This window comes from Macrosteles quadrilineatus, unplaced genomic scaffold (assembly GCF_028750875.1).
Source record: "Macrosteles quadrilineatus isolate MER2022 unplaced genomic scaffold, UCM_ALF_1.0 Scaffold_9__3_contigs__length_116548681, whole genome shotgun sequence".
Classification (NCBI taxonomy): Eukaryota; Metazoa; Arthropoda; class Insecta; order Hemiptera; family Cicadellidae; genus Macrosteles; species Macrosteles quadrilineatus.
Window position 1 is genome coordinate 67,732,153 of NW_026542602.1, and position 13,926 is coordinate 67,746,078.

General features: G+C 38.5%; 1 protein-coding gene across 1 annotated transcript in view; it reads right to left on the bottom strand.

The window, feature by feature from the left end:
* LOC129003540 (transferrin-like) overlaps nt 1–13,926 on the bottom strand; it is a 40,273-nt gene that overhangs the window by 11,440 nt on the left and 14,907 nt on the right. The window contains exons 7-8 of the mRNA XM_054431835.1: nt 9,607–9,701; nt 8,879–9,024 (exon numbers count right to left, since the gene is read on the bottom strand). Coding sequence (XP_054287810.1) covers nt 8,879–9,024; nt 9,607–9,701 — 241 coding nt within the window. The remainder of the gene's footprint in view (nt 1–8,878; nt 9,025–9,606; nt 9,702–13,926) is intronic.

Here is a 13,926-nt window from a genome sequence, read left to right on the forward strand (position 1 = left end):
GCAGTAAAAATAGTCGTTTTTATTGCATGCGTTGCGGGTATCTAAGTAGCATTTTTAATAATAAGGGAGTAAAAATCGTTTTTAGCCTCTATGGAGTAAAAATCAGCTGTTGTCAACTCAGTTGTAAATTTCGACTGTAAACGATTGCATGTATCGAAAATATGTATAGATTCGTGCTTCGTAATAATTTTAACATAATAGTCTACAGTCTCTTCCTGTAGCATTTTAGCATTGCAGATACATTAATCCATTCCCACACTAAACACTGCTCACCTTTACTACTTCCTTCACCACCCCCTACTTCGTGGACCTGTACCCATGGAATTTTAGGATTGCAGATACTTTAATGTAATTGCCAAAGACAGTTCCCACACTCTGCACTGCTAGCCTTACTACTTCCTTCACCATTTCCTACGCCATAGACACGTTTCCTTCCTTTCTCATAGCATTTAAGTATTACAGATACATTTATCTAACTGCCCAAACGGTTCCCCACTCTGCACTGCCAGCCTTACTTCCTTCACCACTTTCTACGTCGTGGGGCCTGTTTCCTTCCCTTTTAGGATTTTTTTGGGCATTTTAGGATTGAAGATACATTAATCTAACTGCCACAGACGGATCTCACACTATGCCCATTCTTAAATACTTCCTAAGCCACTTCCTACGTCGTGGACCTGTATTCATCACTTTCCATAGTGAATTGCCACAAACATTCCCACACTCCATACGGCTAGCCTTTACTACTTCATTCACCATTTCCTATGTAGTGGGCATGCTTCCATCCCTCTCATAGAATTTCAGCATTGCAGATACATTAAAACTGCTACAAACGGTCTCCAGTTTTTAAACTCCACACTGCTCGCCTTGACTACTTCCTTCACCACTTCCTACGTCACAGAGCTATTTCCCTCCCTTCCCATTGCATTTTAAGATTGCAGATACCTTAATCTAATAGTCATAAACAGTTTCCACACTCCGGACAGCTCGCCTTGACTACTTCCTTCACCACTTCCTACGTCGCAAACCCGTTTCCCTCCCTCCCATAACATTTAAGGATTGCAGATACCTTCATCTAATCGTCACAAACAGTTCCCACAGTCTGGACTGCTCGCCTTGACTACTTCCTTCACCAATTTTTACGTCACGGACCTGTTTCCCTCCCTTCCCATTGCATTTTAAGATTGCAGATACCTTAATCTAATAGTCATAAACAGTTTCCACACTCCGGACAGCTCGCCTTGACTACTTCCTTCACCACTTCCTACGTCGCAAACCCGTTTCCCTCCCTCCCATAACATTTAAGGATTGCAGATACCTTTATCTAATCATCACAAACAGTTCCCACAGTCCGGACTGCTCGCCTTGACTACTTCCTTCACCACTTTTTACGTCACGGACCTGTTTCCCTCCCTTCCCATTGCATTTTAAGACTGCAGATACCTTAATCTAATAGTCATAAACAGATCCCACACTCCGAAAAACTCGCCTTTACTACTTCCCTTACCACTTCCTACATCGCGGACCTGTTTCCCTCCCTTTCCATAGCATTTTAGGATTGCAGATACCTTAATCTAATCGTCACAAACATTTTCCACACTCCGGACAGCTCGCCTTGACTATTTCCTTCACCACTTCCTACGTCGCGGACCTGTTTCCCTCCCTTCCCATAACATTTTAGGATTGCAGATACCTTAATCTAATCGTCACAAACAGTTCCCACAGTCCGGACTGCTTGCCTTTACTACTTCCTTCACCACTTCCTACGTCGCAACCCCGTTTCCCTCCCTCCCATAGCATTTAAGGATTGCAGATACCTTTATCTAATCGTCACAAACAGTTCCCACAGTCCGGACTGCTCGCCTTGACTACTTCCTTCACCACTTTTTACGTCACGGACCTGTTTCCCTCCCTTCCCATTGCATTTTAAGATTGCAGATACCTTAATCTAATAGTCATAAACAGATCCCACACTCCGAAAAACTCGCCTTTATTACTTCCCTTACCACTTCCTACATCGCGGACCTGTTTCCCTCCCTTCCCATTGCATTTTAAGATTGCAGATACCTTAATCTAATAGTCATAAACAGTTTCCACACTCCGGACAGCTCGCCTTGACTACTTCCTTCACCACTTCCTACGTCGCAAACCCGTTTCCCTCCCTCCCATAGCATTTAAGGATTGCAGATACCTTTATCTAATCGTCACAAACAGTTCCCACAGTCCGGACTGCTCGCCTTGACTACTTCCTTCACCACTTTTTACGTCACGGACCTGTTTCCCTCCCTTCCCATTGCATTTTAAGACTGCAGATACCTTAATCTAATAGTCATAAACAGATCCCACACTCCGAAAAACTCGCCTTTATTACTTCCCTTACCACTTCCTACATCGCGGACCTGTTTCCCTCCCTTCCCATTGCATTTTAAGATTGCAGATACCTTAATCTAATAGTCATAAACAGTTTCCACACTCTGGACAGCTCGCCTTGACTACTTCCTTCACCACTTCCTACGTCGCAAACCCGTTTCCCTCCCTCCCATAGCATTTAAGGATTGCAGATACCTTTATCTAATCGTAACAAACAGTTCCCACACTCCGGACAGCTCGCCTTGACTACTTCCTTCACCACTTCCTACGTCGCAAACCCGTTTCCCTCAGTCCCATAGCATTTAAGGATTGCAGATACCTTTATCTAATCGTCACAAACAGTTCCCACAGTCCGGACTGCTTGCCTTGACTACTTCCTTCACCACTTTTTACGTCACGGACCTGTTTCCCTCCCTTCCCATTGCATTTTAAGACTGCAGATACCTTAATCTAATAGTCATAAACAGATCCCACAGTCCGGACTGCTCGCCTTGACTACTTCCTTCACCACTTTTTACGTCACGGACCTGTTTCCCTCCCTTCCCATTGCATTTTAAGACTGCAGATACCTTAATCTAATAGTCATAAACAGATCCCACACTCCGAAAAACTCGCCTTTACTACTTCCCTTACCACTTCCTACATCGCGGACCTGTTTCCCTCCCTTTCCATAGCATTTTAGGATTGCAGATACCTTAATCTAATCATCACAAACATTTTCCACACTCCGGACAGCTCGCCTTGACTACTTCCTTCACCACTTCCTACGTCGCGGACCTGTTTCCCTCCCTTCCCATAACATTTTAGGATTGCAGATACCTTAATCTAATCGTCACAAACAGTTCCCACAGTCCGGACTGCTTGCCTTTACTACTTCCTTCACCACTTCCTACGTCACGGACCTGTTTCCCTCCCTTCCCATAGCATCATAGGTTTGCAAATACCTTAATCTAATGGTCACAAACAGATCCCACACCCCGAACAGCTCGCTCGCCTTTACTACTTCCTTGGATTAAATTTGACCACTGCGCGGAGTTGGGCAATCCCCCTTCCTTCACCACTTCCTACGTCGCGGACCTGTTTTTCTCCCTTCCCATAGAAATTTAGGAATGCAGATACAGTCAGGGCCGGATTTAGCATTTTGGCGCCCCTAGGCCCAAATAATTTTTCCGCCCCCTGTTCTGGTCACAGTTTCTTTCCTACAAACCTTTATTAAAAACTATATCATGCCTAAAGGCCTATGTTAATTGCTTGAACACCACTCCTCGTCGGAATTTTATCATTGCAAGTTTTTTTTAAGAATTATCTTGTTTAGCCTCAACAAAATGCCGTCTTAAACACTTTTGGCAATTTTATGCTTTTAGCAAATGCTCGCTCACGCTTGTGGGACTGAAACAAAACAATCCAACCCACAGAGCATTTCTGCAAAAAAAGCATGTCCACTAATTCCAATTTCGAGTTTAGGAAAGATGGGGACAAGGAAAGTTAGGGACACGGAAAGTTAGGGCCAAATAGGGGTTCGACCGGGGGGGAGGGAGAGATTAGCTGAACTAGGCTCTGAAACGACTCTTTTAGAACGAATCGTTCCCCTGTTTCAGTTCACAGAGAGCTTAGCTACAGTAACGGGATTGACTTTAAAATCATAATTTGAATATTTCGCGGTCAAGATTGAATATTTTGACATATATTTTCAACGAAAATTCAGTATTTTTTTAAGGGGTTCAAATCGGTTTACAAGGCTTTGTAAAATTAAAGCGAAATATGTTATATGATATTACCCGATGGTTAAAGATTTTCTGGCCAAGGAATCCTTGGCTGGATCCGCCACGGGATTAAACTCTTTTTTTTATATTCACTAAATTGGTGAAAATGGCCCAATGTATTTTTTTTAAATATGTGTACATAACGGATCGGGGTATAGTTCAGTGGACCTGTGTTTCGTGGAAGGTCTAAGGCAAAACTATCTCGAATTCTCTGAGAGGTTCAGTATTCTATTCAATGAATTTGCAGAACAGGGAAATAATGAATGTCGTCCGTTGGGGGGTCTATTTCGTAGAACACTTGGCAATAACGGTCGCATACTATCGAGTTCAAGTAGTTTTGATTGTTTAAATGTGAAATGTGGAACTGGCGAACATTTTAAAAAACTGACCAATTTTATTGTTTAACTATTTGTAACTTCACAGTATACTTGATTTGCTTGTTTCATTTATGGGGAGGGTTTAAAAGCTAAACCTTTAAATAAATTAGACTTAAAAGTAAAATACAAACTATATATCTCTCGGCAATAAATTACCCAACATAGGCTGCGGTAATAAATTAATGTAATAAATTTATAACTTTTTTAATGTAAAGGTTTTAAATAAACTATAGGTTGTCCAGTGGTCGAAATCTCGACCAAAAATATGTAATTTACAGACTTTTCTATATTGACCCACGCTGTAAATAAAACAGGTGATTGGAATTTTTTCCATTTGTTTTGATTTTGAATATATTTTGCGTTATTTCGTAACAAGCATGGCAACCCAAAAGGTCCATATTAATTTATTAAAATTAAAATTAAATTGTTTGTGTTTTTTTTAGCACATTTTAATTAATAAAGGGATTTTTCACATCTACGGAAAAATATCTTTTCAACAGTATGCGTAGATTTACCCTGCGATGCACACGAGCTGAGAAAAAAGGTTTTCAAGAAACAAGCTTGCATATTAATATGTAGATGTTAGCTTGGAGTTGGATGGACCAAATTTATTTTCTCTTATAGATAGTTGTAACTAATAGCATATTTCATCGCTAGGGCCTAAAGTGACTCTTTTTGACCGTGCGGTGAACTATATTTTTTTGTTATATTTCATAATTAATTAACAAACAAAGCTAGAAAACATAATAATTGTTATGTAAAGATAACTTTTCAAAACAAATTCCAGCTTGTTTTGAATTCTGTCAATGCAAATAAGCAGCTGTTTAGTAAGTGATTCAATCATTTCGTCTATTACGATTGTGTTACAGTTCATTGTACCATCGATAGGTCGAGCAATCGATAACAATGGGCTAAACCCTTACCTAATAAATCGATCGATAAATAATTTATATCGATACGATTGCCACAATCGTAATTTACAACTGTTTACAACAGCTGATTTTTACTCCCTAGAGAATAAAAATGATGTTTACTCCCTGACCAAAAATTGATCAAAATGTATTTCTTTGTAGGACTTAGTACTATTGATTCACTACTACGAGTTATTCTTGCCCGCGAGTCTGTGACATGAGTTAGTTATGTACCGATTGTACTGTTTACTGGTACTTTGAACCAATAATACATTTTTTTTTTCAAAAACCTGTACTGATAACGAACGTGTAAAATTTGTCACTAAATTAATTGTCCTGGAAGTGATTCCAAAACACGTCACTGATTGTAAATAACTTATAACTTAAAGATACAAGTGCAATTTTGTAGGAAGAACACATTTCTAAACAGATCGGCATTTGTTTTTAGACGAAATATTATATCGTCACATTATTGGTATTTGGTAAGTGACGTTCGCAGTAAAGAATTGAAGAAAACGTGTCTAATATCATACAAATCAGTGTTTTGGGTAATTTTGTATATAAATATTTCAATCAGTATATATTGACGACGAAGGAATAAATTAGGCCTAAATTACCACAACTTTTAAGAATTCAGAAAAAAAAGTTTTAACAACAGCTGATCCTTAGAGTTCCTCTTTTGCGATTGCCACGTAAAACCAAAACAATAATTATGTTGGAAATTGGAGGTCAATCACACTCTCGCAACTACACAAAAGTTAACTGACCCGAGTGACCTGACACCCCAACAACTGGCCTGTTTGAAAGGAAAATCTGCAAATTGCAAATGAAGTCGATTCGGAGAAACGTGCGAGGGGATTAACGGGACATCGATGTATTCTGTTCACTCATATTTCCTTTACCTTTCCAAGTACTGAATGTTTCTGGGTTTGCTTGGATTAAACAATAGGTGGAATACTTTGTACCAGATGCCTATGACTACATTTTACAACAGGCATTTCTTTAATCTTTCTCAGTAATAGCTAGTCACGGGTTGTTCCTGAATTATATTGTATTATTGTTCTAATACAAACGAGAGAAATTCGTCCATGTTCACGGTCGTATAACATAAATTGAAGGCTATAACATCATCACGAAGTTGATGCTACTGTTTTAGAAATATTCAAGTGCATTTTTGATTAAAAAAATGTATGCTTGAATAATCATTTACAATTCGGGTTTACTCCGTGATTAATAAAATAACCCTACAAATACACTTAAATGTACTAAATCTGTTGTCCCTAAGCTCTACAAATAGTAACCATTTAAACAAGGTGAAAAATGTAAGGGGAGGTAGAACTATATATAAATACAACAAGTGTGTCGTAGTTACAACCATCGAAGTATATAACACAACAATGTGTTATATACTTCGATGGTTACAACTAGACCTAGGTACAATAACAATAGAGAACGAGTCGATTTAAAGAGTCGTTCTCAGAGCTTAGTCAGCCTCCGTTTGCTTCCCCCTCGGCTCAAAACCCGATTTGTCCCCAAGTTTCCGTGTCCCTAAGTTTCCTCGTCCCCATCTTTCCGGACACCTCCAATTTCAGGCCCCAAAACATGAACTCCATAACAGTACGTGATACCATAGATTAAACATAGGCCTTTAGTAGATTTGTCATCCTTAGGGATTAGCTGAAAACAATTCTTTTTATTTAAGTTATATGTTATTTAAACCTAGTTTGTCCAAAATAAAACGATCAAATCATAAACAATAGGTCGTCCCCTGGTTATATTACAAGAAACTAAACCCCTCACAACGACAACATAGAATAATAGAAACAAAATTACGTCAAAACTAACTTCCAGTGTGACCAACATATATAAACTAGACATGAAAAACTATATTTAGGATTGACAATATGATAACAAGTCGACTTGAGTTTATGGTTAATCTATGGTGGTACTGCATTCTGATTATATTTGCAAAGTAATAGTCCGGCCAACCATAATTATTCTCAGGTCTGAGCTGAGAAGGAAATTACATCAAATGGTGCTTTGGAGGGGATTTAATTTTTCTAAAACCTGTTGCAAACTCAGATATTTTTTTCGTTATTCAATTTTAAAGATAAACTTGTCGTATTTTTAATATTCAAAACGTATTATATATTTTAACTCGACCCTGCAGTGCAGGTTGCTGTAAACTGATCAAAAGATTAGTTAATACATTTTCTTTTTGTTAATTAAGGGTGGTAACGGTGTCTAACACGCATACGCCCCCAATCACTCAGATCAGTGGCGCCGAGCCAGCATATAGTGGCAGTGCAAAGAGTACAGTGGCAACTGGCAATACGATGCGGGATGCGTACCGCTCGGGCGCTCGACAACATCCCTACAGCCTACTCCCGTATAACCAATGTTCGTTATCAATGTTGTAAAAAAATTGATGTACAGTATAATGTTGAAAAACTGTTTATATTTTCTAACGGTTATTTCTTTTAATTAATTTAAAAATTATAATGCTTTATTGGCAAGAGTTTTTTTTTTATCAACTCACAAAATATGTTAAGCTATGGCTATTTATTTTACTTTTAGACATTTAAAAAATATTTTTCCTCTCGGCCGTGCGCCCTCTGGGAGCTTGCGCCCATAGGCCCGGGCCTACCGGGCCTATTGGGAAATCCGGCCCTGGATACAGTACCTTAATCTAATCGTCATAAACAGTTTCCACACTCCAGACTGCTCACCTCTACTACTTCCTTCACCACTTGATTCGTCACGGACCACCTCAACCTGAAGCTAGTGTCGTCATTTGATTATATTTATGATCATTACAGTTTCTGTTCTAATATCTGTGGAATAATGCTATCAGCTATTTCTTTATCTACTGCATTCAAAAGTCAACAGCTGATCATATGTCTTTGTTTATGTGTCAAATACTGCTTCCATAAGGATTACATTGAAACTTTGAGACCCAGTGGGGCGGATTCCTGAGAGTTATTTTTAACGCCATATAGATGTTAGCACTCACCGATATGGTCTTTATCACCATCCAAAATTTGAAAACGATTGATTCAGCCGTCTAGGAGGAGTTTGCGTATTACGAAATGCATAAAAGTCGACGTATAAGAGCTTCGCTCAACAAATAAAGAAGTTTTGAATTTGAAATCATATATTTGTCACTACCATAGCTATATAACTTTATATTGACTTATTTACTACCCAGCTTCACAAGGAATGCACATCGCACAGTATAACTAAATCAGAAATGATGTTTGGGTTAAGAAATCTTTATAATAATATTAGAATTGCCACGAGAATTTGTTTGGAACACTTTAAAGCCACAATTTAAACCAGGGTTTATGACAAAATGTTTTAAATACCTTTATTGAAAACAACTGTTGTCATAAAACTTGTCAGATGTTTTGTTGTAAACCGTGTTATGAACATGGTTATAGCAAATCACCCTGAAAAGTACCTGATTGCAGGCAGCAGTTTGTCTGTGGTAGTTATAGTGACATCAGCAGATTTGTTAGCCACAGACACAAGGCAGTTGGCTCCGTAGATACAGTTGAGAGTTGGCTGAAGACCATAAACTCTCGAGACAGCTGCCAGCCAGTCACACTAAAACAAGCATTTGTATATCATGTTGTTGAGCATCCATGAATTGCTATTAACTTAATTTGGTAGAAGGAGGCGCACAACTGTACACAACTTTGTAAGGTGATGCACAACAAGTGAGATTTTGCACAATGTTGCTTCCACTGTGATGGCTGGACATTAATCGAGTAGGCGAACACGTCTGTACTAGAAAGTGCACAACCAGCGCACGGAAACGTTCCTTACTTTTTGAACAGCCCTTGTATTTTAACACAACTACTTTCTGTGATTTCACATATAGAACACATTACTCAAGTTTTTCTTTATACATATTTTTCATTGAATAGAAGGACTCTTGTAATAGCATATTTTATTTTTATCATTTGTCTTTTTATTCATCAATGCAACTGACACAAATTAAAAGTAAATAATACAACGTTCTTGAAACTGGATTGACTATAAATTCATAAAACTAATCTAGACTTTCATTTATATGGACAACTTGGAACACCTGACCTATCAGTCTGAGTCTGGATTAATGACGGTGTACTGTATATTATTCTTCGTCCATAGTCTAATATATCAAATTATGGCTGTTAAAAAAACCTTGATTTTCTCCTCCAGTGTGCCAATACAGAGATTGATAGCTCGACTATCTTGACCACAGCTTGACATGGAGTTGGCACTGAGGTATCCAGGGGCTGAAAACAGTCTGAGGTATAGCATTTACAAAAGTACACAGCCCTATGAGGCCAAACAACATTAAGTCAGATGGAAACAGAACCTTAAAATAGAAACAAGGAAAATAAAACATACATAACTGAGTAAATATTTTATATTTAGGTTGATAAAAAAAATCAGTGATGTATGTAGCCTTGGTGGCATGGTGGAAGGAAAAACATAGGTGTGCTATTTCGTCATATGCTGACGTCACCCAGATTGTAAACAAAAAATCACCTGATCATATTGCCATAAGTATATATTTGTTTTGATTTGATTTTTATTGTTTTTAATTTTTTTCTAAATGGTGAAATGGTGTTGCAATTTGGGTGACGTCAGCAAGACGGGAAATAGCACACCTATGTTTTTATCCTTCCACTACATGTATGCCTTGGAGGCATGCAGCAAAAGAAAGTTTACTTCGTCTTATTAAATTTATCCTACCAAATGCTTAAAATCCCATCTTACCTATACCATAGATAAAACATACTCCCTTAGTAGATTTCCCATCCTTATGGAACAGCTGAACCCAATTTTACTGTCAGTTCTGTCTGGTGTACTGTATAGTAGTGTTTTGTTTACAATTCGTTTCTAGCTAATTCAGTAATTTAAAACCTCGTTTAACCAAATAAAACTATCTAATCATAAACAATAACTTGTCCACTAACTATATAACTGTTGTAACTCTTTATAACATAATAAAAGATAAATCAGATAAAAAAGTGTATTATTCCATTAACATAGAATAGAAACTAAACATAAACAATAGTAATCAAAAAGAATAAAGATCATATGATCAGCTGGTAATTCAAATGCAGTCTATTAGAAATTATAACAATCTTCCCCACATAAGTTTTGAGCTCACACATAAGCCCCAAGGTAACTTGGCGGTTGTCGAACACGTGTTGACCTACGTAACTGAGGTGACTCAACTTCATCGGGAATCTGGATGTCACATTCAGGATGCTGAGCCTCCACTACCGGTATTTGGCCAGTCGTGGAACGTCGAGGTGATTGATCTTGAATTCTGACTTCATCAGGAAAATGGATGCCACATTCAGGATGTTGAGCCTCCACTACTGGTATTTGACCAGTCGTGGAACGCCGTTGTAGCGTACGACCGACAATGGTTGAACCACTGTTTGGAGAGCGTTGTAATGCTGGTATCCCTGGAATATTGAACCTAACAGTACGCCTTTGAATATCTTCTGACTGTTGGTTAGAGCTGTAATGCTGGTATCCCTGGAATATTGAACCTAACAGTACGTCTTTGAATATCTTCTGACTGTTGGTTAGTGGAGCGTCTTTGATTATCTTCTTCCCGTTGATTTGTCGTTTTAGGCAGTACTCTTGTTCTTATGAGTTGATTGATGTGCCTTTTGATTAAGCGTCCAGAGTCAAGCTTTACCATGTAATGTCGATAGCCCAGTTTGGATTGGATGGTTCCAAATTCCCAGATTTCGGCATTTCCAGAGTAAAGGCGAACTTGGGCTCTATCTCCTACTCTCATCGATCTTACATGTTTTGTCTGCCTAACTTCTTTTTCTTTATTTATCTTCTTTGGAATAGGAAATATGGCATCCAGCTCTATTCTTAATCTTCTGTGCAAATAAAGTTCTGCTGGGCTTTTCCCACATGCAAGTGGTGTGGCTCTGTAGCGTAGAAGCATTTTCCTGACCTTTTCTGGCATGGTGCCCTTTTCACTTGCCATTGATTTTAAACGTTTCTTCACAGTTTGAACATTTCTTTCGGCTAATCCATTTGTAGCTGGATGGCCTGGGGCAATAAATTTTTGGGTAATACCATGATCAATACAGAAGGCTTTGAATACATCGCTTGTGAAAATTGATGCATTATCGGTGACCAATGAATTGGGGTAGCCATGGAATGAAAATATTTCTTGAAGTGTGTGTATTGTTGTTTCAGTTGTAGGAGAATGTCTCATGACTCGGACCTCTGCCCATTTTGACTTGGCATCAATGGCAACTAGAGAATGATGACCCTCGAAAGGACCTGCATAGTCTATATGTAGACGTTCCCAATTGGAGTGAGGCTGATCCCACGGGTGTACTATCACCTTCGGGGGGTTGTTACGGAGCTTAGCACAGATTTCACAAGATCTAACTAGGTCTTCTATGTCATGGTTCATCCCTTCCCAGTACACATACCGCCTTGCAAGTTGTTTCATTTTTGTTATACCGATATGTGTTGTGTGAAGTTCTCTCAAAATTGAATTTTTAAGGCTCTGTGGAATGACAACTCGATCTTGCCAAAAGAGAATTCCATTAAGAAGGGTGTAGGGTGTGTCTTCGTTGCTTGTTTGTAGAGTTTTCATAAGAGATTTGAGATGAGAATCGTTTAATGTTGCACTTGCAATGGTCTGATTCGTGATAGCAGTTGAAGATATTTGGAAAAGTGACTCAGCATACAGAAGGTGAACTTCTTCATTTATCTTCATATCAGTTGATCTTGAGTCTTGAGACAAAGGTGCTCGAGATAAACAATCAGCATTTTCATTTTCATCTCCTGATTTGTTTTTCAACTTATAATTGAATCCAGATAGAAATGAAGCATATCGAAGTAATCGAGCTGTTGTCATTTTCGGCAAAGAGTGGTCATGACTAAAGATTCTGCTCAAAGGCTTATTATCTGTGACAAGAGTGAACTGGCTTCCATACAAGTAGTTATGAAACTTTCCAACAGAAAATATAATAGCAAGTGCCTCTCGATCTAGTTGATTATAATTTTGTTCTGCAGGTGTTAGTGATCTGGATGTGTAAGCGATAGGGCGTTCATGACCATTTACGATGTGGCTAAGTATTCCCGCAATGCCAACAGGGCTTGCATCGCAAGAAAGTACAACTGGCAATTTTGGATCATAAGGAATCAGGACTCTGTCACTGCAAATCTCTTGCTTGAGCTTTTGGAAGGATGATTCACATTCTGTCGTCCATTGAAAACGGTGTTTCTTCTTGAGCAACTCCCTTAAGGGACAGGACAACGTAGATAGATTTGGAATGAAACGTGAGTAATAAGTAATCATTCCAAGAAATCTTCTGACCTCATCAGCGTTGTGCGGTCTTGACATTTCCATCACTGCCTTTATCTTCTCGGGAGATTTGCTGATTTTATTTTGCTCAATCAGGTGTCCTAAGTATTCAATCTTTGTTTCAAAAAATGTACATTTCTTTCGATTTAGATGTAAGTCGTATTCTGTTAGTCTTCTTAAACACATTCGAAGGTTGTGAGCACATTCTGCTTGGGTTGCTCCATGGACGACTATGTCATCGAAATAAGCTTTACACTTATTAAGTCCATTGAGGATTTGTGACAAAATTCTGTTGAATTCTGAGGGAGCGGTTTTTATGCCAAAACTGAGACGGTTCATGAGAAAGGTTCCCTTATGTGTTGACATAGTTTGGATTTCACTACTTTCTTTGTCTACTGCTAAATGTAAGTACGCTTTATAAAGGTCAAGTTTGCAAAAGTATTTGGAATTTCGGAGACTGTTAATAACATCTTCAACCGTCCTTATAGGAAAATTTGCCGAGACTAACCTCTCGTTTACACCGCACTTGTAATCCACACAAAGTCTCAGTCCACCATCTGGTTTGGGAATTATGACGAGAGGTGATCCCCAGTCACTTGTCGCAATCGGAGTGATGATTCCATCTTTTTCTAAAGATTCCAACTCCTTTTCAACACGTTCTCTAAGTGCATATGGGACATCACGTTCTTTTGTAAATACCGGTTTTGCGTCATCTCTTAAAGTTAATGAAACTTGAATGTTAGGAATACAACCAATTTTTTCCTCAAAAATTGAAGCAAACTCATTCAGAATGTTATTAATATCTTGAAAGTTCTTTCTGTCGCCATCAACTAAATGGACTTTTGGATTAGTTTTCATGTCATGATCGATTTGTTTTAGTTCAATGTCGAAAGCACGGATCAAATCTCTACCTAAAATAGGATCGTGGCCTGATGAAACTACATACACTTCTGCTTTTAAAGATCGTTCTTTATATTGTAATGTAACTTTTGCTTTTCCTTTACATGGCACAATATCATTGGAATAAGCTCGAAAATTTAGATTTGAAGGTTGAAGATCTATTCCCAAATTCAATGCTAAGAACTTATCCTCTGGTAAAATTGTGTACCGTGCGCCAGAATCTACTTCCATCTTCAGTTTCTTGTGGTTTATCGCTA